At 44.2% G+C, this 26,603-nt stretch overlaps 1 protein-coding gene across 5 annotated transcripts in view; it reads left to right on the plus strand.

The window, feature by feature from the left end:
• TMEM40 (transmembrane protein 40) overlaps nucleotides 1-22,167 on the plus strand; it is a 39,351-nt gene extending 17,184 nt beyond the window's left edge. For 2 of the 5 annotated variants that reach the window (XM_045831948.1, XM_045831951.1), the window contains 8 exons: nucleotides 1,775-1,828; nucleotides 4,402-4,437; nucleotides 4,829-4,861; nucleotides 5,226-5,273; nucleotides 10,092-10,163; nucleotides 10,249-10,323; nucleotides 10,822-10,884; nucleotides 11,624-12,210. In XM_045831948.1, coding sequence (XP_045687904.1) covers nucleotides 1,775-1,828; nucleotides 4,402-4,437; nucleotides 4,829-4,861; nucleotides 5,226-5,273; nucleotides 10,092-10,163; nucleotides 10,249-10,323; nucleotides 10,822-10,884; nucleotides 11,624-11,643 — 401 coding nt within the window. In that variant the 3' untranslated portion in view covers nucleotides 11,644-12,210. Of the gene's footprint in view, nucleotides 1-1,774; nucleotides 1,829-4,401; nucleotides 4,438-4,828; nucleotides 4,862-5,225; nucleotides 5,274-10,091; nucleotides 10,164-10,248; nucleotides 10,324-10,821; nucleotides 10,885-11,623; nucleotides 12,211-13,199; nucleotides 13,682-20,884 lie in introns of those variants that run through there. The other 3 variants (XR_006784884.1, XM_045831950.1, XM_045831949.1) reach the window with 3 other exon arrangements.
• The last annotated feature ends 4,436 nt before the right edge of the window (nucleotides 22,168-26,603 follow it).

The raw sequence follows: 26,603 nt of genomic DNA on the forward strand, positions 1-26,603 counted from the left end.
GTGTTCTTCAGGCTCAGATGGTGACCCCAGGGCCCCAAGCCCGGGCATCTCACTGCAGCCCCCAGTCTTCCTCCACGCGTGGGACCCTAAATCATAGTCCAGTAGCCGGCACTGCTCTTCCTACATCTTCTTGTTCTTAATGTATCCTATTATTATTATTTTTTTTTTAAACATCATCATGTGGTTGCCTCTCATGTGGTCCTCACTGGGGACCTAGCCTGCAACCCAGGCATGCATGCTGATTGGGAATCAAACCAATGACCACTTAGCTTGCAACCCATGCTCAATCTACTGAGCTACACCGGCCAGGGCTATATCCTATTATTTTTTATTAAAAAAATTTTATTTTGAGAGATTACTCATAGGCACATTGTACAAAACGTGGAACATATAAAGATATAGAAAGAAGAAAAAATCCTTTGCCCTGTCACCCAGAGATAACCATCAAACACATATTAGTATATTTCCCCCAGACCACACTCCTCACAGAAGCTGAACTCTGAGAACTAACAACAGAACGAGTGTGCCCCAGGTTCATTTCCAGGCTGAGGTTCTCCTGCAGCTTGTGTTTGTTCTGTGCAGAGAGCAGTGATGAGGACCAGCACTGCAGGGAAACCAGAAAACACTGGCAGAGTCAGGGGGGTAGACATCCCCACAGGGGCGGCTCACTGGGTAGGCAATAGGCCTCACCATTTTTTCTTTGCCCCCTCGGCTCCCTGAGACTGAGCATGTCTGTGTGAAGATGTCCCTCGCAGCATTGTTTGTAGTAGGACAACAATGGGAAACAACCCAATGTTCGACAACTGCAAAATAGGTCATTGATGCCGCACCCTGTCTTGGTTAGAGCTCTGTCCTTCGTATCTCTCTGAAGTGAAAAAAAGAAGATGTCAAATCATATAACCAGTTTGATCTCCTATACAGCTTGTAAAAATTCACACATACATGGCTATAAACAAGACTGGAAGGAAAAGTATCCAAATGTTAATAATGGTTATCTCTGGATAGTTAAATTATGGGTGATTTTTATTTTCTCTCTTTTGAACTATCCTAAGCTATACATATTTTGCAATGAGCATGTTTATTTTTAACAACAAGAAGAAAATTTTTGGAAAAAATAAAAGGTAAATTTCAGCCCCAATGGATCATGGGAAGAAAACAGCCTGAATTAATGCCTAATACATATCCTGTCGCACATGAGGTGTTTAACAAACACTGCCCATGAAGCTGGAGTTGAGCGCTGGGTTCTTTTTCTGGAGATAAAAATGATTATGGTGATTAGGTCTGGCGATAGACCTGGGTTTGAACCTGAACTTACTGGCTATGTGAATTTCAGGAAATAACTTTCTGAGCTTCAGTTTCCTTATCTGTAAAATGGGGGGGAGAGAGAGACTAATACCTCCTTCATCAGATTTCCATGAAGAACAAATAAAACATTAAAGTGCTTCATACAGTGTTGGTACACAGCAAGTGCTCAAAAAATGGCAACTGTTATTATTGACTTTGAATGAGGCCTAGGCCCTCTCAGACCCCCAATTCATTCTTAGGAAACTGAGCAGTCACCACTAGGCGTGCTGAGGGCAGAGGGTCTGACTGAGTCAAGGGAAAGCACTTGGAAAGCACTTGGAAGGCTGTCTGGCCTCTTGAAGACCACACAGCTCATCCCCAGCACAAGAACTAGGTGGCTTCTTACAGCTTCGGGCAGGTGTGAGGTGGAAGCTGCCCTGGGATGCTGCTCCTGGGGAGAGAACTTACTGATGGGGTTTGTCTCCACCAGGTGCTGAGCATGGGGAACCTGACCTTTTACAGGATGCGCTTCAACTCTATGGAGGTAACTGATTGTCCAGTGATTTTGGAGAAAACAGAATTAGACAAAGGACATGAGGGCCTAGGGGTTTGTTGTGCAGAAACAAGATCATAAGTGTGTTTCATGAGCTGAAAAGTTGTGGGAAGATATGGGAAATGTGACAATGTGAGCAGCTATAGTGTTGGCAGATGGGGATGGGGCAAGCATTTTGCACCGGGGTGATGAAACTGTCCTGGGTTCTCTTCTGAACTATAATTTTAACTTGACCAGTTCCCCAACTTTTCTTGCTTCCCAACCAGCAAGATGAGATATGATCAGTACCCACTCTCTTGGAATACTGGGCTGTTTAAGCCTGTAAGAGAAAATCAAGGATCTGATCTCTATAAAACTCATATTATGGCATAATTGTCTCCAAGCATTGTGATTATTACAGCAAGATCTAAATATTATGGCCTTTTGCTTTGTAGCACTCTAAGAACATGGGAGAATTTGTAGGAATGAACATGTTTGCAAAAAAGCCTGACTAATAATGCACATGGCCAAATAAGAAAACCTGTTTAACTTTGTTTAATCCAGCATTTCTATAATCTAATCTACTTAGTCTCCTAACTCCTGATAAGGACCCAGGAAACACACACACACACACACACACACACACACACACACATTCAAAGAAGTGTAAATGAAACATTTTGATGTCCTGCATCAAGATATTAAGAATGGCTGCTTCTGGGTGGTGGCACTGTGGGTAATCTTTCTGCTATTTATTTGCTTATTTGAAAATTTTCTGATTTTTTTCATTTCTTTCTTTTTGTTATAAAAACAAGTATTATTTTGTTTAGAAAAATGCTTTTAATTACTCAAGTATGAAAGAAAGATTTCACTGGGTGTGAACTGTGAGAAACTGATTTTTACATATATTTTAAAGTATTTTTTTAAAGATTTTACTTATTTATCTTTAGAGAGCAGGGAAGGGACTGAGAGAAACATCAGTGTGTGGTTGCCTGTCATGTGGCCCATACTGAGGGCCTAGCCTGCAACCCAGGCATGTGTCCTGACTGGGAATCAAACCAGTGACCTTTTGGTTCACAGGCCAGTGCTCAACCCATTGAGCCACAACAGCCAGGGCTAAAATATTTTCCCTGATCATACAAGTAATTCATATTTGCTATAGATAATTAGATATTGTCACATATTTGTGAATTATTCCCCCCCCCCGCCCACTCCCACCACAAGGCATTGGAGTTCCTTGTTAAATGACACTGTTGGAGTCTCATTTCATGACATCCTCCGTATATTCTCTGTACCCTTGGGACTGGTCAGTCTTTAGTTACTTACAGATGGTGTTTCCATTTGCATGTTAGCACTCATGAACAGTTGAGCATGCAGAATGTTTATTGCCATGTGCCAAATTTCCCCTCTGGTGTCTGTGTTCTGGGGCTGCTCTAAAAGACAGAAAGTGTACAGGAGTGGGGGTTCCTGGTGGTGGTAGTGGTGGTAGTGGGTGTGGTAGGTAGGGGTCCTACCTGCCCTGGAGGAGAAGAAGGCGATGGGCTAGGTTTTACCAGAAACTAGAATAGGAACCAAGAACTAGAGGGTGAATGGGGTAGGAAGGCCACCCCAGACTAGATTAATGGTGAGGCTGCAACTCAAGGCTCAACTCACCCAGACAAGAGGCTTGATACTCAGGGTTGGGGGCTGGGGCTGCCATGTAGAACCCAGAACGGCTCCCAGAAGTCCAAGGCCTGGTGGGACTAGGGCCTTGTGGCTGGGTGTCATCGCCTACATCTAGGCAGTCATGAACAGGCCCAGGTTGTAGGCAGCGACTCATGTGTGGGCAGGTGTGTTTTATCTGGCTCACAGAGTGTTTTTTAAAACTATTATTAATACATTTCATCAATTCTACAACTAACAGTTTTTCACATTTGGACATATTTGAAATCATAGTGCATCATAAAATCACTGGCAACTTACAATGGTAATTGGCAGTGGTTTTCCTTACATAGTAACATATAAAGTAATGGCGCGTCTCACAAACTGTCTGATTCGCTAAAATGCAAAGAGTCGCCAACCTTTTTTATAATCAAGAAGTTTATGTAAGCCCTGGCTGGTGTAGCTCAGTGGATTGAGAACTGGCCTGAGAACTGAAAGGTCACCGCTCAATTCCCAGTCAGGGCACATGTCCCGGCTGCAAGTGGGGTCCCTGGTTGGCGGCGTGCAAAAGCCAACTGATCGATGTTTCTCTTACACAGTGTTGTTTCTCTTCCTCTCTTTCTCCCTCCCTTCCCCTCTCTCTAAAAGTAAATAAATAAAATATTTACAATAAAAAAACATTTATATAAAAACCCGGATTTCTGGTTTCAGGGAAATTGGAAGACCTGCAACACTGGGCAGGCATTCCTTCAGCGGCTTTAGCGGTTGGTGGATGGCAACTGTCCCTTGAGATGGAATTAGGAACCCTGTAGCTTGCTCCAGCCCCCACTCGGCCCACTCAGAGCAAATGGAAATCTCTGAGTGAGGTCCACCTTCTCTGAAGTGTAACTTCTCCTCACCCAAAGGTTGATGAGTCAGTGACCTCTGATTTTCCTTCTGTGCAGGTGCCCCTGGGGAGATGGTGCCCTCTGGAGAATCAGGTGAGTGCCCATTTGGAGGAGAGGGTTTGTCTGTGTTTGTGTTAGATGAGGTCTGGGCATCATCTTTCCTCCAAGAGAGCCCGCTGTTATCAGGGTTCATGGCTGTGAGACAAGGACTCCAAGTCCACTTGGGGTTCTGGGGCTCTGACCTGGGCTCAGCAAGCAGGCAGGGCTGGCTGTGGCATGAGGCAGGGGGCCAGTGATTAGGAATGGGGTCCAGGAAAGAGGCAAAGAGATTATTGCCACTGTGGATAGATAGAAAGAGTTCCTGAGGGCAGGACAATTTGAAAGGAGCATTTTCACAGGTCACCTATGGCCTTCCTCCCAGCGTGGAGGCAGCTGTTAAGGACCCAAGCAGGCCCGGGCACTAATGCTGAGTTTCTATTTTCAGGACTCCGAAGGAGAGGCTCAGACTCAGCAAGTGGTAAGTACTCAAGCTCCAAGAGGAGACCAGGAGGTGGCCTGGCTTCCAAGGGTGTGGGAGGGATCACAGCCATTCTGGAAGGGTGGGTCAGTCCCAGCAGTGTCACTGTGATTCAGGGAGAAGGCCTCCAAGCTCAGGGGAAATGAAACAGAGCACAGATTCAGGCCTGTGGAGGGAGGAGGGGCCAGTGGGGGTCCCAAGGACAGCCATCCCCACCATCACAGCTTTGCCCCAGTAGGTCCTGCAGGGCATGTCCTCTGCCACAGGAAAAAGAACCAGGAGGACCATTCTCAGTGGGGCAGGGAAGAGAAAATCCCACCTGCCCTCCTGAGTCAAAGTTAAACACTAATTTCTTGTTCCTAAGGAGAAATGGAGGCCTCTCAGTTAAGAAGACTGAACATAAAGAAAGATGGTAAGGAAACTGGTGTTCCAAAGCTGTTTCCACCTGTCTGGTCCAGATTTCTATGGGGAGAAAGTCAGCTAGTGGCCTAGAACAAGAGTAGTGACAGCCCATTCCTGTCATGTGACCGGCAGCTTAAAATCACCTTCAGAAGGTGGTACAATGATTCTCATTCTGCAGACATGGAAACTGAGGCTCAAGGATGGGGAGTGGTCTTACAACTAGTGAGTGGCATGACCTGAGCTTGAACCCTGGTCTTAAGCTCTTTCTGCTCTACATGGAGTCACTAGGATGATCTGTGCCCTCCCAGGCCTGATGGCCAGGAAGCACCAGAAATGGCACAGCTGAGAAAGCCCTGAGGCTGGGTTAGACTAGACTCTAGAGAAGGGGTGATGAGAACCTGAGGGACCTCTTCCACACCAGGCCTGGAATCTGGGTGCTGTATGGAGAAGGATAAGGGTAGGGAGACCATGATTTTTGATTAAACAAATGGCAGTTGTTCCAAAAACATTTTGAGTTGTTGCAAAAGCCCACCTTTAGGGAGAGGAGACCTGGGTCTGTGCCCCTGGCTCTGCCTCTGTCCAGCTGTTTAATTTTCCTGGACTAGAAAAATGAGCCTTATCAGACTAAAACTGAGACTCCCAAAGAACAGAACGTATCTGAGTTGCTTCAGGACATGGCATTATACCCCAAAGTAAGAAGGTAAGTCCCCTTTTCACTCTCTTTCTTAGAACATGGTCACAGTTCCAGGACTCCATGCCTTTAACCCTTCCCTGACCCCTGTTCGTTGTCCTTCAGACACAGAGAGGAGTGTCTCCCTGTGTGCAGAGCCTTCTGCAGGCAGCTGGCTGGCTAACGCTTCACCGTCTTGCTCTGTGTGTGTGTGTGTGTGTGTGTGTGTGTGTGTGTGTGTGTGTTCTACAATCAGCAAAATCTGGCAATTGGGGCATTTTGAACTGTCCGATCTACAAAATACAAAGATTACCATTCTACAAAATGAAGTACTACCATTTGCCTTATCCTTATTTTAACATTTTTGATGAAATGATAAGTATAGCTTTTATCAATGAAAAATACTGCTGTTTTGTTATTTTCTTTAGAGGAACAGAGCCTTAAATATACTTGGTAACATTTATGTCTAATTTTAAGATGTCCCTGACTTTCTGAATGAAATTTAGGTGTTAATTTCTTAGAACTGACATACAACATTATATTAGTGTCAAATGTATGACATCACAATTCGTGATTTGTATACATTGTGATGTGATCACTACAATAAGCCTAGTTAACATCTGTCATCATTCAGTAACAGAATTGTGTGTGTGTGTGTGTGTGTGTGTAGAACTTTTTTTATTGTATTTTTTCTATTACCATTTAGTCCCATTGTGCCCCATCCCTGCCACAATCACCATACTGTTGTCCAGGAGTCCTTTTTCCTTTTTCCTCAATCCCTCCACTCCTTACCCTCCCCCACCTTAGCTGACATCCTGCTCTGTATCTATGAGTCTGTCTCTATTTTGCTTCTGAGCTCAGTTTGTTCATTAGATTCCACATATGAGTGAAATCATATGGTATTTATCTTTCTCTGACTGGCTTATTTCATTTAGTGTAATGTTCTCCAGATCCATCCATACTGTTGCAGAGGGTAATTTTTTTTCTTTTTTAATGGCTGAGTAGTATTCCATTGTGTAAATGTCTCATAGTTGTTTTATCCACTCATTTATTGATGGACAGTCAGGCTGCTTCCATATTTTGACGATTGAAAACTTTTCATCAAGACAAGGAAATCCTAGTTTTCCATTTACTGTCAGAACATAAGTTTTCCTTTTAATGTAAATTGATTTAAGGGAAAAAAAACAGAATCTGTTTAAAGAAAAATCTTTTTTTCCAAGATTTTATTTCTTTTTTCAGAGAGTGGAAGGGAGGGAGAAAGAGAGGGAGAGAAACTTTGATGTGTAAGATGCATTGATTGGTTGCCTCTCATATACCCCCAACCGTGGACCTGGCCCCAAACCAGGCACGTGCCATGCCTGGGAATTGAGCGGGTGACCTTTCAGTTCACAGGCCAGCACTCAGTCACTGGAGCATACCAGCCAGGGCTAAAGAAAAATCTTAAGTAAATACTAGTATAGATGGTCCTTGAATTAACATGAAATTGTGAAGATGGTAAGCAGTGGTACATAGAAAGAGCAAAAAACCACAAAAGTGGTGTGTGAATGGCTAAAATTTGAGAAAAAAAGGCAAGAATGATCCTCTAGGTCCCTCTGGGCTCAGACATAACCCCAGAGTCCTCCTCCTGGCCCGACCTCTTCAGCCTCCAAAAGTTCTGGTCTCCAACAGTCCCTGCACTCACCTGGTTGAACCAGCCCTTCGCTGTACTGGGTCTGTGCCTTGGTCCCACCTCTTCCCCTCATCTCATCTGTGCCTCCCAAGTAGCATGTGCATGTACACACAAGTGCATGTCTTTCCCTCTCATTCAAGTCCGGTATCTTGACAATCTTTAAGGTTCAGCTCAAATTCTCATTCCTCCATGAATTCCTCCTGGACTGCCCCTGCCCCAGCCCCAGCTGCCATAACCCCTGAATTTTTATGACATTTTAACAACTGCATAATATTCCACAGTAGGGGTGCATTATGGTGTACTTACTATTCACCACTTCATAGACCTTTAGGTTATTTCTGATGCTTTTTCAGAGTAAGCCCTCCTACCCATCCAGTCCTCGATTTCATCTTGCATTTTGTTGATCTCTCTCTCTCTCTCTCTCTCTCTCTTTTTCAAACACTTGTATTTTCTAAATATTCTTAAGAAAACTAAAATTAAGATTCAGGAGGAACTTCTCTGTTAAGGACTCATTTTATGTTCCTGAAAGATTGGGTGAGGAAGAGAGGAGAAAATAGTTCTATAATCCACATCACCCCAGGCTTTCACATCTCTGAAGAGACCTAAACTTGTTGCTTTCTTAAACCTTATGGTCATTTCTGCATGCACTTTATTTTTTTCACTAAAGGGCAAACTGATTTTGGAGCCAGGAATGTCGTAGAAATGCTCATTTTAATTTTCTCCCATGGAAAAACAAACAAAAAGCCCTGGCTGGCGTAGCTCAGTGGATTGAGCGTGGGCTGTGAACCAAAGCATTGCAGGTTCGATTCTCAGTCAGGGCATATGCCTAGGTTGCAGGCCACGGCCCCTAGCAACCACACATTGATGTTTCTCTCTCTCTTTCTTTTTCCCTCCCTTCCCTCTCTAAAAATAAATAAATAAAATCTAAAAAAACAAACAAACAAAAAACATTTAAAAAACCCACATTAAAAAAAAAAACAACAGTAATACCCTCTCCCCTTCCATTCATTTGCTTTCAAAATGCCCCTTGCCAGCAGTGATCTGAAGTGTCAAATGCCTTTTACCATTTTTCCAGTAACGACCCCCCTCCATCCTCTCAGTGGCACAGAGGTTTCTCTCCTCAATGTATACGTGAGAACACTGAAGCTCAGAGGGGTCGGGACACTTGTCCAAAGCCTCACAGCACATCAGTGGCTGGACTGGGCCAAACTGACACACATTTCTGGCAGCCTCGACACCCGTTCAGGAAGCCTGTGTCATTCCTGGAAACTGTCTATGAACTGTCCTCTCTTTTTTCTTTTTTTTTTTCTTCTTGAAATCTTCGCATTTCTTTTAACCACAGCCCCTTGACTAGGTCAAAGCTCCTGTGTTCTCTTCCCTGATGACAACAGTGCCTCTATAGGGGGGCCTCTTTCACAGACCACCCCTGAATTCCTGTTCAAGGCACGAGCCCTGCCTCTCAGTTCCTCTCTGTTAACTACATTCTGTTCAGAACATTTCCAGCCTGCAATTCCACTTCTGGGCACTGGGCCCACAGAATGCAAAGGTTTGTGTGTAGTGATGTTTGATTTATCAGTGGTAACAGCGAATGTCTGACATCAATAAATTCATCAGTGGGGGATTAAATAAACTAGGGTAACCTTATACCATGGAACACTATACAGCCATCAAAAAGAACAAGGCAGATCTATATATGCTCTGAGATGAAAAGATGGCCCTGCTCTATCAATGAGAGGAAAAAAAGCAAATTATAGAGCAGCAGCTATAAAAATTGACCCTGTTTTTATTTTTTAAAATGTGCATGTACAGCCCTGACCAGTGTGGCTCAGTTGGTTGGGCATTGCCCCACAAGGCAAAAAGTTGCCAGTTCGATTCCTGGTCAGGGCACATGCCTGGGTGGTGGATTTGGTTCCTGGTCGGGGTGCATACGAGAGGCAACCAATCTGTGTTTCTCTTTCACATTGATGTTTTTCTCCTTCCCTCCCCCTCTCTCTAAAAATAAATAAATAAAATCTTGTGCATGTACATACAGGTGCCTGGAAAAGTTGTGCCAATAACCACTCGATTTGAAGGAGTGGGATGAGGGAGGGAAAATGGGGCAAGGTGGAACTTTTAAACTTGACACGTTTGCATTTTTTTATAGCTGAATTTAACACTCATTCCCCAAATAAAGTATTGGCAGCTCTGCATGCCTGGCACTGCTTTAGTCAACAGGCAAAATCTCCACCCACTATCTTACTAAGGGGGACAGAGAATAAACACAGAAATAAAAATATAACCAGTTGAGTGGTGATAAGTGTTAGAAAAATAATAAAGTGAGATAAAAGCTGGAAAGGGTGGGGTTTGGAGTGCTGTTTTAGTTGAGCTGGTCCTGAGAAGCATCTCTGAATAAAAACTATGTTTCAGCAGAGACAGGAATATTTTTAGTAATTAAAAAAAGAGGGGGAAAGAAGCAAATAGCAAATTCTCTACCTCCTCTGCCTTTACAGATGAGTTTTTCCACTTCGTCCTCCTCTGCTTTGCAATTGGGGCCTTGCTGGTGTGTTATCACTATTACGCAGGTGCGTTGGGAGCTGTGGAAATGGGGCAGGGTGGTGGGGGTCCAGACCTGCAGCCTAACCATTCTCCTCCTGGCTGCCCTTGCAGATTGGTTCATGTCCCTCGGAGTTGGCCTTCTCACCTTTGCCTCCCTGGAGACCGTTGGCATCTACTTCGGTCTGGGTAAGCGCCCCTCTGCCCCCCACCCAGACTCTTGGAGGGTGGTGGCTGAACCAGCCCAGACGCCTGCCAAGGGCCAGAAAGCCACAACCTAAACACTTTTTCAAGATTTCCTCATGCTCATGTTTTCTTCCTGACCACTTTCAAGGTCAATGCGAGGTCGTTAGCTAAACTCTGTGGAAAAAAATGGGCAGCTCTGTAAAAATGCAACAAAAACAGTTGAAAGTGGCAAACAAACAGAATTCGGTAGACATCGAAAACAAGTTAGTTAATGGGGTTGGGTACTGCGATCTCTGTTTCCTGGCACTGTTATTGCTGTTCCTGGCTGCTGTTTTTAATAACTTTGGTACTATTATCTAAGCTTAACTTACTGCTTGAAATTCCACCATTAGAGCCTTGTTTGTATGGGTTAAGCTTTGGTCTGTATGGGTGGGAGGAGGCCTGACCCTGAATCCCTGGAGGAGGCACAAAGTTCAGTCACCTTCTCTTTTGTCTGGGCAGTGTACCGGATCCACAGCGTCCTGCACGGCTTCATCCCCCTCTTTCAGAAGCTCAGGCTGATGGGTAACTTTCACATTCTTCCTAAGTTCGCTTTCTCCTCCTGATCAGGGTCTTCTGTTGCTAACCAGGCTTAGCGTATAAGAAAGAGCACATAGCCTGAAGTCGAGGCCTGGGTTCAAATACTGCCTGTTCCAGTTTACCAGCTCTGGGGCCCTGGAGCCTCTTAGCCTCAGTTTTCTCAACTGAAAAATGGGTGTAATAATACCTACCACACAAAGGTGCTGTGGAAATCATTACAGGAGTGGATGCAAAAGTCCCCAAGTGTGAAGCACTGTAGAAAAGTAAAGGAATCTGGGTGTTTTGTCATAGAACTTCCCATTTCCAAAACTCTATCTTCATGATTTTATTTGCCTGATAGCAAGTGGAAGGGCTTTACTTATCTTGCATTATTTGAGGAGACTGAGGTTCAGAGAGGTAGAGTGACTTGCCCAGGTCACACAGCTAGAGTGGCTGGGCTGAGCTAAAGGAGATTCAATTTTATAACCAGCAGCTCCCTGACTACCATTAAGTCTCAAAACTGAGAGGCTGTGTGTCTCTGGGCTGAAGGTTTCCATCTTCTTTAAGCCATTTAATTCATATAGGGGAAATTAGTTGCAATGGTTGAGGATTATTGAGGCCTGTGGCTTCTGGGGTGACTACATTATTCCAGCTGTGAGGGCTATTTAGGCATCTGGGGTGATGGTGGGAATGAGGCCTGGCTGCCTTCAGACTCCCATGCCATCCAGTGGACTTTTCCTTCTAGGGTTCAGGAGAACCGACTGAGACCAGTGCCGGGAGGGCCGCCAAGCCAGGCCCCACTGTGACCACCATGGCATCCCCTGAGCACAGAGTGACATTCTGGGAGGTACGCGGACAGGCCAAGCTAGAGCAATAAAGAGAGCACCTTTCATTCCATGTGGTCTGAACATTGGCAGCAGCCCTGGCAGAGGTATCCTTGGGGCAGCCTTGACATGCATTCCAGCTGCCAGAGTGGAGGCAGAGTGAGGGTGTGGGAACTGAGCCCTTCGTGGTACCTGCATCAGCGGGAAGACTCTGGGACATCACTGTTCTCAGGAGGAAGTAGGAGACCCCTGGGCCCTGCAAGCTGTAATCTCTCTGGCCTCCCGGTTTCTCTCAAGTCCCCAGGCTATCCTATGTTCTCTCAGTTCCTCCAGAGCCATCCCAGGACAGGTACCACTGCCCTGAGACAGGGAACCACCACGTCAGGTCCCCTGGGTGAACCTGATGTGGGTGAGATGCGGGTACTCAGGCTACAGCATCTAGGCTCTGTCGCCTGGTGCCAGCCCTGCAGCCCTGGACTCTTTTCAAGATTCAAATAAACATTTTCTTCCTTGGACTGAAAAAGAGTCAGTGAACTATTTCTTTACGTTTCTTGAGTGTAAGAATACATTTGGTGTCTTCTTTGATTCCATTTATCAGGGAAGGCACCTTGTCCTATGGAGTAAAGTATAAAAGGGAATAAATATAAAATAAAGCCTCTCATTTTAGGTGCAAGACTTCAATTGCACAGATTTGGAATGAGAGACAGGGCTTTGCAAACATTGTTATGAAAAAGATCTGGATGCTTTTTGGTACTCTCAGCTCAGTAAATACCATAGAAGTGAGATAAGAGCCCAAAACAAAGTCCATTATAAATTTTGGTTGAATTAATGAGGGAGAAAGTCTAGATTGAAGGAGGTGTAGTAGGTCCTACTTTACACAGCCAGGCCATACCAAAAGCATGTGTTTAGTTCTAGACTCCTAGATTAAGAAAAACAGTGACAAACTGAGAACACACAGAAGAGACCAGAGTGGAAATACAAAGAATGATGAAGGAACAAGTACTCTTCAACTTGCAGAACACAACAGTGGGAGCTTCCGTGTAGCTCATAGACTCTGGAGGGCACGTTTTCAAGTGGTTGTGATGGTCCAAGTACAGTCACGTACATTTTCTCACAGCAGCCTTGAGGCATCTGAATCATCCCCATTTTGCAGATGGAAAAAACAGAGACTCAAAGAGATTTCATAACTTGCTCAAGTTCACACAGGAAGTAAGTGTCAGAGCTGCGAGTTGTCCCCGGTGATTCCCAGAGCCTGGGATTCTCCGAGTTACAGAATATTTTTTAAAGTGACAGAGGGAGGGCTGCCAGCTCTTTACCTTGCCCATTAAGGGCAATAAAAACAACAACAAACATCAGCTATCAGCATTTCATAAAAGAAAGGACACTTTTGCATCCAAAAAAAAAGAAGGCAGGAAAATGATCATCAGAAACAAAATGGGAGTTGAAATGCATAAACTAAGCTTTATGAAAATCTAACTGTGTGCCTTTCTTCCTCAGATCACTATGGTCGGGTGAAAGCATTGTCTTTGGGAAACCATGAGACTAGAGAATTTACATTCTCTTGTTTCTGGAGTTTTTCAGCTCAGCTCCCGCACCTCAAGTGATGAAAGCCTCACTACCTCCCAAAGCAACTCCTGCTGCAAGAATTTTTTACTCTTGTTCGGAGATACCTCTGTCACTGAAGCTTAGGGCATTCTTCCAGAAGGCTAATGACCCACCAGTAGGGGATGTTCTCAAGAGTCACGGCTGTGTGGTCCCAACTCAGCCCTGGGCTTGGCCCGGGTGTCCGTGCCTGTGGTCCAGCCCCCCCATTGTGTTCCTCTTCTTCAAGGTTGTTTTGGCTGTTCTAGATCCCTTGCATTTTCATACAAGTTTTAGGATTCACTTGCCAACTTCTGTGAAGAAGCTCATGGGAATGCTGATGGGATTGCATCTTTTACATACTTGTTAGAAAAAAAAATGCCCCAAATCTTGGCACCCCAAATCAACCACAGATAATATTTTGGTTGTTTTCTGTGAGTCTTTTTAGTGTGTGTGAGTTCGTTTATTTTTATTTTGGGCCCTTTTTGCTTTCACATGGAATAAGCATGTTTCCATTACTACACAATCTCCATAAGCACCACTTCCGGCTGCTCTACATTTCATGCTTTACATAATAATCCTTCTATATTTAGGTAATAATATAAATTGCTGATATTTGTTCAGCACTTCTCACATGCTGGGTGTGGAGCTGAGCACTTTGCACACATCACATCATCTAACCCTCATCGAAACCCTGTGAGGTGGCATCTGTCATGGTCCCCATTTCACAGAAGAGAGAACTAAGGCAGGGAATGTTAGTTTCTGATTTTGATTTCAAGTGACTGTGTATAACTTACTGTCTTCTAAAGGGAGCATGGAGCGCACAGATCAGACATTTATCAAATGTATAAATGCCATACAAGGGTTCATGACAGAAGTATGAACATGCTGACCCCAGCTGGTTAGCTCAGTTGGTTGGAGCGTCGTCCTAATGGACCAAGGTTGTGGGTTTGATCCCCTGTTGGGGCACATAGAGGGGTCAGCCAGTGAGTGCATAGGTGGGTGGAACAGGAGACACCAATGTTTCTCTCTCTTTTCCTCTCTCTCTCTAAAATCAATCAATAACATTTTTTAAAAAGAAATATGAACTTGCTGACTTAAGGACAGTGTAATTAGCCTCCCCCTCCCAGCCTCAGTTTCCTCATCTATACAGTGGGGGTCACAGCAGTGCTTACCTCACAGTGCTGTGGAGAGGATTACGAGAGATAATTATATCGAGTCTTATATGCAGTCTCTGGCACACAGTAGACACTCAATAAGCAAGAGTTACTTGATTAGAGCAGGGGCACACATAAGGTAACTTACAGTCAGTCAGGCAAAATCAGCTAGATGTAAATAATGGGGAGTGGGGGTGAGGGGACCAGGATGACTCACATCTGAGCAAAGGGGGCAGCTGCTATCCAGCATTCCAGGCAGGAACACCAGCTGAGTGGTACCAGCCAGAGGCCAGCCAGGAAAACAGAGCCTCATCAGGTATTTTAACAGACAAATCTAATATAGGGGGTGTGTTAGGTACAGGAGAGTTCAAAAAGCAAAAGGGGACCACTGGGGAATCACAGAGCCTCAGGGAGGGGGGCAGTTACTACCTGGGGCTAGGGGGACAAAGGAAAGAAGTTAGAACCAAGAAGGCCCTCCAGAGCTGGGACCCTGGCCTCTGAGGAGGGGGTGCTGCCTGTGGGTGCTGGAATCTCGGGAAGGGGGATCTGATGAGGCTGGTGCTGGGAGTGCAGGACCAAAGGCATCTAACCTTTAATGTCTCAAAAGAAGTATGGAACCCAGATTTTTTTAATGTTGGCTACTAATTTCTTAAACATTCAAAACCTGCTATGGGAAACAGTATAGTGGGTCCTCAAAAAATAAAAAATAAATTACCGTATGATCCGGCAAGTCAACCCCTGGAGAGAGACTCAAAAGAATTGAAAGCAGGAACTCAAAGAAATATTTGCACACCTTGTTCACAGCAACATGATTCACGATAGCCAAAACATGAAAGCAACCCAAATGTTTATTGATGAATGGATATATAAACAAGATGTACATTGAATGTACATTCAATTCCATACATGCAATTGAATAGTGTTCCACCTTAAAAAGAAAGAAAATTGTGACACATGCTACCACACAGAGGAACCCGAAGGACATTATGCTAAGTACGATATGCCAGTTATAAAAGGACAGATACTGTATGATTCTACTTAATGAGGTCCCTGGAGTGGTCAGATTCCTGGAGACAGAAAATAGAATGGCGGTTTCCAGGGACTTGGGGGAGAAGGGAATGGGGAAGTCACATTTAATGGGTACAAAATTTTAGTTGGGAAAGATGATAAGGTTCTGAAGATGGAATGTGTTGCTGATTTTACAACAATGGGAAAGTACTTAATATCATTGAATGGACTCTTAAAAACAGTTAAGATGGCATGTTCTATGTTATGTGTATTTTACCACAATTTAAAAAATAAATTAGAATTATCTGTGGTCAGCTAACCTGGATCTGGCCTGCAGGCCATCAGGGTACAGCGTGCACTGGGGGCTCTCTGTGGGGTTAGTTGGAGATAGGAGCTGAAGAGATACAGAGAATGGGAGAGAAAGCCAGAGCAAAAATAAATAAGTAAAATTTAAAAAGAAAAGAAAAAAAAAAGGACACAACCTGTTCTGTTCTATAGGAGACCATTCTGTATGGTGTGGGCTCAGCTCCCACTCGGAAAGGCCAGTGGAAAGCGAGGTCCAGGACACAGGACCCACGCCCACAGTTGGGTTCCCCGTGAGGAATCAGGCCTGCATTGTACCTGGGCCGCTTTGAGACTTGCTTTTTGCTAAAACTCCCTCAACCCTGAATTGAGGCAGCAAGCATTTGCTGCATATCTTTAAAGTAACACCCTAAAATCTATGCTAAGCCTTCCAAGGATTAGTATAACCAGTTCAACCACTTTTCCCTTTGCATTTGCAAATATCCTTCTTCTGTGATGTGATTAGTGGTGTCCTCTCCTTTGTTTTCTGTAAAAGGTAACCACCTAAAGCAAACCTGTGCATAGTAAATGAGGACCATCCTCAATGTAATGTGCCCAGAAAAGCAATAAAAGCCTATCAAGGCAAGGGTTGGCATGCTCTCCTCTTGAGAGAGTGACTGATGCACTCTGAGGCACTCCCCTCTTGAGAGAGTGGTCATGCCATCTCTTTCCCTCCACAGGACTCTGTAGTCCATGTGAATTTGTCTTGTCTCAACCACAACGCCGCAGACCCCACGAGCCAGGGTCCGCATCACTGTTCCATTTTCCAGTTTTGGGCAGCCTGACTGCATTATGGGGACATGAGTTCAATCCCACTTCTGCTGCTGGTAACCTTGGTCCCTCTGGGTCCCAACTGTCAGAGGTGGAGTTTAGGTGGGTCATGTCGTAAAAGCTGCTTGTGTCCTGGTAGAAACCCCACACTCTCCAGATCTCAGCAGAAGATCTGTCTCCCCATGAGGTCCTGGCCCCAGCACTGCCTTTGGACCCTGTCACTGCTCCCCTGCTCAGCTAGAGCTCAAGGTCAGTGCCAGCCCAGGGTCAGGTTACATCTCAGACATCAAGCTGGATTCCAGGAGTCACAATCCAACATGTGCTCTAAAAATAAAGTGTTGGATCCTGAGCCCAGGAAGGCAGGGTTGCAAAGTGGAGGAGGGAGGTGGAAAGGGCCTAGATGGGAGTCGGGGAAGGGGACTTCTGTCTCTGAATTCTCTGGACTCTGTGTCCTGGATTTCTGCTTCAATCACAGTGGAGATTGGACGGAGGTATGACAGTATTTTGAGGCCAAACAAAGCCAGCTTGTGCTGGGAGGAAAGGCAAGAAGCCTGAGAAGACTGTGGTAGTTATTTGTTCTGTTCTCCTGACACAGTGCCAGGAATCTTCTGCCTACTCCAGAGTACCTCGTCCTGGACCAGAGACAGAGCTAGACTATGCTGTTCACTGACCCTGGGAAGCTAGGGAAAGCACTTGACATTGAGCTAGGCTTTGACTGGGGAGATATAGGGATAGGCTTTCCAGGCAGACAGCACACCATAGGCAAAGGCATGGAGGAAGGAGAGAGGTATACATCAAGAGAAGAACAGGTAGTCCAGTGTGACTGAGGCATATAAGCTGCACATAGGAGTGAGGATCAGTGGGAAATAGAACACATTGAGTAAGTTGTCCCCTTTGCTCCAGCAGAACCTTGAGAGCTGAGATAAGGAGCTGAGACTTTAGCCTAAAGACACAGGGGAGCCATGGAAAGTGTTTAAGCAGAGGAATAGTACAATGAGATTACATTTTAGGAAGATCCCTCTGGTAGCCCTGTGGAGGAGGAGATGGGGGTATGAAAACAAGCCTTACTGACCTCCACCTACAAGGGATTATTACTGACCAAGGGCTTCTGTGCTCTGTGTTTGCACCAAGGCCATGTTTCCCATGGGATGTTCCTGGTTGGCAACTTAGCACAAGAGGGATACTAAAGCAGGCCCATTCCTGGGAGACACAGGGCTCCCCAACACCTGCCAGACCTTCCTTAGACAAGCTGGCAGACTAGACATTTCTGCCTAACCTTCCTTCCCTCTCTTCTTCCCCTGGGGCTCTCTTCTTCACAGCCTGACAACAGCATTATTTGCAATAGCTAAAACATAGAAACAACCCAAGTGTCCATCAACTGAGGAATGAATGAATAAACAAAATGTGCTCTAGCCATACAATGGAATATTATTCTGCCATAAAAAATGCAATCCTGACACATGCTATGACAAGGACGAACCTTAAGGACATTTTGCTATGTGAAATAAACAAGTTGTAAAAGGACACATATTGTATGATTCCACTTATATGAGATACTAGAATAGGCAAATTCATAGAGACAGAAGGTAAAATAGAAGTTTTCATTGTGATGGTAAATACACAATACAATATACAAATGATGTATAATAGAATTACATACCTGAATCCTATATAATTTGATTAACCAATGTCATCCAAAAAAATTTTTTTAAAGAAGTTACCAGGCCCTAGCTAGTGTGGCTCACTAGATTGAGCACCAGCCTGAGAACTGAAAAGTCACTGGTTCGATTCCCAGTCAGGACATATGCCTAGGTTGTTGGCCAGGTCCCCAGATGGGGTGTATGTGAGAGGCAACTGATCAATGTACCTCTTGTGTGTTTCTCTCCTTCTCTTTCTTACTTCCTTCCCCTCTCTCTAAAAGTAAATGAATAGATTTTAAAAAAGAAGTTAACAGGGGCTGGGGGAAAGGTTGGGTGGGAGTTATTGCTTAATGGTTACAGAGTTTCTGTTCGTAGTGATGAGAAAGTTCTGGGAATGGATAATGGTAATGATTATAAGACATTGTGAATTTACATAATGCCACTGGACTATATACTTTAATTGATTAAATGGTAAATTTTATGTTGTGTACTTTATCACAATTTTTAAAAGTTTGAAAAAATAGGACTTCTGGCCAAGATGAAGGCGTAGGTAGACACACTGTGCCTCCTTGCAAAACCAAAAGAAGGACAACCACAATTTAAAAACAAAAAACAAAAAACAACCAGAATTGACAGAAAAATTGAACTGTATGGAAGTCTGACAACTTAGGAGTTAAAGAAGAAATATCCATCCAGACTGGTAGGAGGAGCGGAGATGGGCAGCTAGGTGGAGAGGACTTGTGGCAAAGTGGTGGTGGATGACCAGGGTGGGCAAGGTGGTGGCTGGTGGGCCCAGTGCGGAGCAGGGAGCACAAGACAGCAGCTGGCGGACCAGAAAGGTGGCAGCTGGTGGAGCGGGCGGTCCCACATTCACATGAGGATAAACTGGGAGGGACACCTGGGGAGCGAGACAGACCTCCCAACCCAGGGCCCCAGCTTGGGGAGATAAAGCCTCAAACCACTGATTGAAAACACCTGTGGGAGTTGAGGCAGCAGGAGATTCCCAGCCTCACAGGAGAATTTGTTGGAAAGACCCACAGGGTCCTAGGATGTACATGAGCCAACCCATCTGGGAATCAGCACAAGAAGGGCCCACTTTGCTTGTTGGTAGTGGGGGAAGTGACTGAAATCTGGCAGAGAGCTGGTAAGTGCCATTGTTCCCTCTCAACCCCTTACCAACATACAGCGCCACAAAGCAGTGACATGGGTTGCCCCACCCTGGTGAACACCTAAGGCTCTGTCCCTTATACGTAGCAGGCACACCGAGACAAAAAAAAAATGGCCCAAATGAAAGAACAGATCAAAGCTCCAGAAAAAATACAACTAAGCGATGAAGAGGTAGCCAACCTATTAGATGCACAGTTCAAAATGCTGGTAATCAGGATGCTCACAGAACTGGTTGAATTTGGTTGCAAATTAGATGAAAAAATGAAGGCTATGCTAAGTGAAATAAAGGAAAATGTACAGGGAACCAATAGTGATGGGAAGGAAAGTGGGACTCAAATCAACAGTGTGAACCAGAAGGAAGAAATAAACATTCAACCAGAAAAGAATGAAGAAACATTAATTCAAAGAAATGAGGAGAGGTTTAGGAATCTCCAGGACATCTTTAAACATACCAACATCCGAATTACAGGGGTGCCAGAAGGAGAAGAGGAAGAGCAAGAAATTGAAAACTTATTTGAACAAGTAGTGAAGGAGACTTCCCCAATCTGGCAAAAGAAATGGACTTCCAGGAAGTCCAGAAAGCTCAGAGTCCCGAATAAGTTGGACCCAAGGAGGAACACACCAAGGCACATCATAATTACACAAGATTAAAAATAAGGAGAGAATCTTAGAAAGATTCTAAGAGAAAAGGAGGCAGTTACCTACAAAGGAGTTCCCATCAGACTGTCAGCTGATTTCTCAAAGGAGACCTTACAGGCAAGAAGGGGCTGGAAAGAAGTATTCCAAGTCATGAAGGCAAGGACCTACATCCAAGATTACTCTATCCAGCAAAGCTTTCATTTAGAATGGAAGGGCAGATAAAGTGCTTCTCAGATAAGGTCAAGTTCAAGGAGTTTATCATCACCAAGTCCTTATTATATGAAATGTTAAAAGGATTTGTCTAAGAAAAAGAAGATAAAAAATATGAATAGTAAAATGACAGCAAACTCACAGTTATTAACAACCACACTAAAACAAAAACAAAAACAAAAGCAGACTAAGCAAACAACTAGTACAGGAACAGAACCACAGAAATGAAGATCACATGGAGGGTAATCAACAGGGGAGTGGGAGGGGGAGAGAGGGGGAAAGGTACAGAGAATAAGTAGCATAAATGGTAGGTAGAAAATAGACAGGGGGAGGTTAAGAATAGTATAGGAAATGTAGAAACCAAAGAACTTATATGTATGACCCATGGACATGAACTAAAGTGGGGGAATGTGGGTGGGAGGGGGTGTGCAGGACAGAGGGGAATAAAGGGGAGAAATGGGACAACTGTAATAGCATAATCAATAAAATATTTTTTTTAAAAGTTTGAAAAAATGAAACCTGTAGCAGACAGATTTGGAGAGGGTTGACCCCATCTAGCTCTAGGTGTGGATTCTGACAGGCATTCAACATATTCCAGTCCTGGATTCAGGGAGGGGTATGTGGTGGTTATACCCCTGATGTCTATTCTTCCCTTTTTCCTTTTCAGGTCCCAGCATCAGTCTGTAAACAAACTAATTTAATCCAGGCTCAGAACTCAATAGAACCCACGGTCACCAGGTGACTGTCTCCCCAGATGGACCCCAACCATCTCTCCCTTCCTTGTATGCATGTTCTGTTTCTGCCATCAAGGAGTGCAGTCTATGTTCTTGCCCCTTGAATCCCAGATGGAATTGTGACTTCCCTTAACCAAGATAATGTCACAGAAGTGACACGTGACTATCCCAGTCCTAGTCTTTAAGAAGCCTGGCAGCTTTTACTTTTCCTCCTGCAATTCAGCCTCCACGAAAGAAATCTGGCTATCCTAAGCCACCCATTCTGTGAGAAAGCCCAAGCTAGGGGAAGCCAAGTAGACAGAGGCCTGGACAGCCCAAGCATTTCAGCCATCCAAGCTGAGGCACCAAAACACGTGAGTGAAAAAGTATCTTGGACTTTGCAGCCCTCACAGATATCATATGAAGCAATAAAACCACCCAGCTGAGCTCAGACCATATTGAAGAATGATGAAAAATAATAAATAGTTATGTTTTGAGTCACCAAACTTTGCAATGGTTTGTTATACTGCAACAGATCATTGAAACAGAGATCTTTGCTGGGTATATTAGTCAGCATTCTCCACGGAAACAGAGCCAACAGGAGATACATAAAGAGCTTTATTATAAGGAATTCGATTATGTGATTATGGAGGTCTACAGATGGCAAGCCGGGCAGCCGGGAGAGCTGGCAGGGTAGCTCTAGCCTGAGTCTGAAGGCTCAGGACAACTGATGGTTCCAGCCCAAAGGCAGAAGAAAACTGATGTTCAGCTCAAGCATCCAGGCAGACAGAGAGTGAATTCTCCCTATTTCCACGTTGTTGTTCTGTTTCAGCTCTCAGTGGATTGGATGAGGCCTACTCACACTGAGGAGGGCCACCTGCTTTGCTTAGTCTACTGATTATAATGTTAATCTCATCCAGAAACACCCTCACAGACACACCCAAAATCATGTTTAACCGAATCCCTGGGTACCCCGTGGCCCACTCAAGGTGACACATAAAATTAACCATTGCACTGGCACTTCTGAGAGAAGCATATTCTCCTCCGTTCTATTTCATGATTCGAGGCTGTGAGCTTAGCCCCAGCCACCGTCGTGCTACTGCCAGGGCCTGACCGAAAATAAAGTCCGCGCGCGGAGCAGAGCAGAACCGAAAGAGGCTGTGAAACCAAGTCCTGACGATGGAGTTCTACCTTACGGATCAAGCTGCCCCTTGAGCTAGTCCTGTTTTATGAGGCAATAAACACCCCTTTTTTCTTTTACCCAGTTTGAGTTGGAGTTTCTGTTCCTGCGCCTTGCATCCAAAAGGCTTAAATGGTATAATAGAAGGACAGCATGTTCTTTTGGACATCGGTCTAAGCGATATTTCTGTGGGTTTGACACCAATAGCAAAGGATATAAAAACAAAAATAAATAAATGGGACTGCATCAAACTAAAAGCTTCTGCACAGCGCCAGACCGCTGCTCTCCAGCCTTCTGCCTTCCACGCCCCTTCACTCCCCCTTCTGTTGCAGTTCAGGGTCAGGGTTATCCTCCAGACCCATACCTGCCCTCTCCACCTGCCTCAGCTTCCTCTCCTCCAGGCTTCCTCCAGCCTGCCCCCACTCTGTCACTAGAAGGACCTCCCCCAAACTCAGAGCTGACATGTCACACCCCTGTCACAATTCTCTTCCACAGATCCCCACCACCATCAGGATGAAGCCCCAGCTCCTGGGGTCCTTCACCGTCTGGCCCTGTTGGCTTAGTCCACTGTGCTTCCTGCCACTCCCCTCATGCCCCCGCCTTCTCACCTCTTCAGAAGTACCCATTGCGTCCACGTAGATTTCTCATACAGCAGCTGTGAGAATAAATAAGAGACACTTAATACAGTGCCTAGCACATATTTGGTGCTCAATAAACCTTGCTCCCCTCACCTATCCCTTCTCAGTTAACCTGGACCTCAGAGGAGAGAACAAAGGCCCTGTGGACTCCGATAGGGGGCCTCTGTACACGGGGGACTGCGGTGAGATAGATGCCTGTGCAGTTTAAGAGGGAAGCAAGCCTTGAGGGGCAGTCTTCCAATAAGGAGGCCTCCGGGGTGGAAGGGGAGCAGGAAGACAGCGGAGTGGCTGGGAGCCCTGTGGGGCAGACAGGCAGCGGTGAATGCCAGCGTAGGGGGGGCTGAGGGAAGAGAAGGGGGGAAAGGTCCTGCCGCTGCTACCTGGCCAGTGGCTAGTTTTAGCCTTCCTAAGTCGAGAGGGAATAAAGCGGGGATGCCCTGGCACCCAGGAGGCAATCATCAAAGGATATTTAAGGTCTTAAGTTTTCAAAAAAGCCAAGTAAATGATGGTTTGGAATGGTTTGGTATACTCGTGTATGGGTAACGTGCTCCTCGGATCGCACCAAGGCAGAGGTTCTCTAAGTACGGCCCTGGAGCCATGATCCACCTCCCCTAGGAACCTGCTGGGCAGGGAAAGGCTTGGGTCCCGCCCAGATCCCCCAATCAGGTGCTCTGTGGGGTGGAGCCCAAACATGCCTGTGTGATTGTTAAACAGCTGTATTGAGATACAATTCATATGTCGTACATTCATCCACTTACAGTGTACAATTCAACCTTTTTTAGTATATTCAGAGTTGTGCAACAATGATCACAATTTAATAACGCGACATTTTTATCACTCCCAAAAGAAACCCCCAGTAGCAATCACTCCCCATTTTCCCTGGCAACCACTAATCTGCCTTCTGTATCTATGAATTTCCCTATTTATTCTGAATATTTCAGACAAGTAAAAGCACACAACATGTGGCCTTTTGTGTCTGGCTTCTTTCACTTAACGTAGTATTTTCAAGGTTCATCTACGTCGCAGCCTGTGTCAGTACTTTTTCCCTTTTTACAGCAGAGTAATACCCACTGTGTAGATAGGTCATGATTCGTTTATCCATTCATCCACAGACGGATACTTGGCTTGTTTCTACTCTTTGAGTGTAATCAACCATGCTCTCAGGAACACTCGTGGACAAGTGTCTGTGTGGACACAGAGCCCCCACGGTGATTCTGGTGCATGCTTCAATTTGAGGAGCGCTGCTGTAGAGTGTTCCCCTGGGCAAATGTGTCATGATGTGTTTAGCCCTTCTCTCACCAATAAACAGTTTGCCTGTTATGACAATGACACTATGAATACTGTCTGCGTTTCCTTGCTGGTGCAGGAGTTTTTCTGCATCTGTGGAATTGCTGAATCAGAGAGAGTGTGCCTGTCTTGAGTTTTCCTCGTTTAAAGCCACCTCTTGTCCTAAGCGGCGGTTGGCTGACTAAACTCTGGTGTAACCAGGAGGACTGTCTCCTCACTAACACTTGGTATTGGAAGACTTCACTTGAGTCAATACGTGAAGCATATAATGTTATCTTGTTGTATTTTAATTTGCATTTCCCTGTTTACTAATGGGGTTGAGCACTTTTTAATACATTTAGTCTATTTGGATTTCCTACCTTAGAAATAACCAGGTCAAGTCTTTTAGCCATTTTTTTTCCTACTGGGTTGTCTGCCTTTTTTCTATTTAATTATAGGAATTCTTTCTTTTTTTATTTTATTTTTCAATGACAGTTTACATTTAATATTATTTTGTCTTAGTTTCAGGAGTACAGCAGAGTGTTAGACAATCACACACTTTACAACCAGGTCCCCCAATATTTAAGTACCCACCCGGTACCGTACATAGTTATTATAATATTATTGACTATATTTCCTGTGCTGGACTTTACATCACTGTTTTTGATGTATTTTTTATATTATCCTCTATTTATTTGATATCTAATACGTGTACTTCAGTACTCTTCTCTCATTCCATGGCTGTTTTCATTTTCATTATGTTATAATTCCTAATATTATACTCAATAATCTCTTGTCTCTGAAAAATAAATGAACAATGTATTAGATTGATTTTGGGATTTAAGATGATGTTTTGGAACACAACATCACTTCTGTGATATTCCTGCCTACATGCATCAGCTGAATCTGATCATGAAGAAATATCTGACAAACTCAGATTGAGGGACATTTGACAAAATAACTGATCCATACTCTTCAAAAGTGTCAATGTCATGCAAAACAAACAGGAATTGTTACAGATTGATGGAGGCAAAAGAAATATTATAAATGAATGTAAACATGATCTTGAATTTTCTTCAGTTGTAGAGGACATGGTTGGGACAAAGGGCAAAATCTGAAAAAGGTCTGCAGGTAAAACATTATTGTATGTCACGAGACACTGTTAATGTATCAGTATTAGTTCCCTGGTTTTGCTAACTGTACTATGTCTCTGTAAGAGAATGTCCTTGTTTTCGGTAAACACACACTGAAAGATTTAGGGTAAAGAGGCATCATGTCCAGAACTGGCTTTCAAATTAAGGGGGAGAAAAGGTACCTACTGAAAGGAGGCTAAAATAAATGTGGCAATATGTTAACATTTGGGAATCAGGTGAAAGGTTATAGGGTTTTTTTGTTCTGTGTTTGCAACTTTTAAAAATAATTTTGTACATACAATATTATATTAGTTTCAGGTGTATGACATAGTGATTAGACATTTATACAATTTTTGAAGTGATCACCCCAATATCTTACAACTTTTATGTAAGTCTGAAATTATGTCAAAATAAAAAGTAAAAAATAAATAAAAATCTGTTCACCATAATAGCTACTGAAATCAGAGATGAGCCAAGAGCAGACACTAGAGGTTTCTGCTATAAACAAACAACCCAAAAGAAAAATGAACAAAATTTTTGAATAGACACTTTGAATAAGAAATTCGACTGATCGATAAACATGAAAATGTGCTTGATCTCATTAATTATCAGGAAATAAACATTAAAATGGCAATGAGATGCCAGATTGGTGAAAATTACTGACAATACCAACTGTAGCCCCATGAAGCAGCAGGAATAAACATCTGAAGCTGGGTTGAAATGTACATGTATTTGTTCAACAACTTCATAAAGTTTGTGACAGTGCCATGTTTGGCACTGTCTAGAGATACACGTTCTGTGGTCTGACAATTTTATCCTTAGATACACAACCTGGAGAAATGCATGCATATATGCAGCCAAACATGTACAGGAAGGTTCCTAGCAGCATCATTCAAAATAGTCCCAAGCTAGAAACAACCTGAATTTCTATCAGCAGGAGAATGTAGAGACTATCGTACAGTCATATACAGTAGAATGCTAATGTAGCAATGAAAATGAATACATTACATCTTTATGCACCAGCACTGATGAAGCATACAGATATGATACTGAGTAAAACCATATGGCTTTTTAAATATAAAATTCCAAAACAGACTTCTGGTCAAGATGGAGGTGTAGGTAAACACACTTTGCCTCTGTACACAACTATAGCAAAAAATACAGCTACAGTACAAAACACATATCACCAGAATTATCAGAAAATCAAGCTGTGTGGAAGTCTGACAACCAAGGATTTAAAGAAGCCACATTCATCCAGAGCTGAAGGAGGGGCAGAGGCTCAGAGAGGTGTGGGGAGGTGCGGATATGGGAACAGGTGGTCCCACATCCACATGTGGTGGATAAAAAATGGGAGGGATACCTCGGGAGTGAGGGATCCCAGCCCCAGTCCAGACCACCCACCCCACGGTCTCAGAGCCAGGAAGACAAGTCCCCATAACTTCTGGTTGTAAAAACC

The sequence above is a fragment of the Phyllostomus hastatus genome, unplaced genomic scaffold (genome assembly GCF_019186645.2).
Source record: "Phyllostomus hastatus isolate PE091 unplaced genomic scaffold, TTU_PhHast_1.1 phas_contig_16, whole genome shotgun sequence".
NCBI lineage: Eukaryota > Metazoa > Chordata > Mammalia > Chiroptera > Phyllostomidae > Phyllostomus > Phyllostomus hastatus.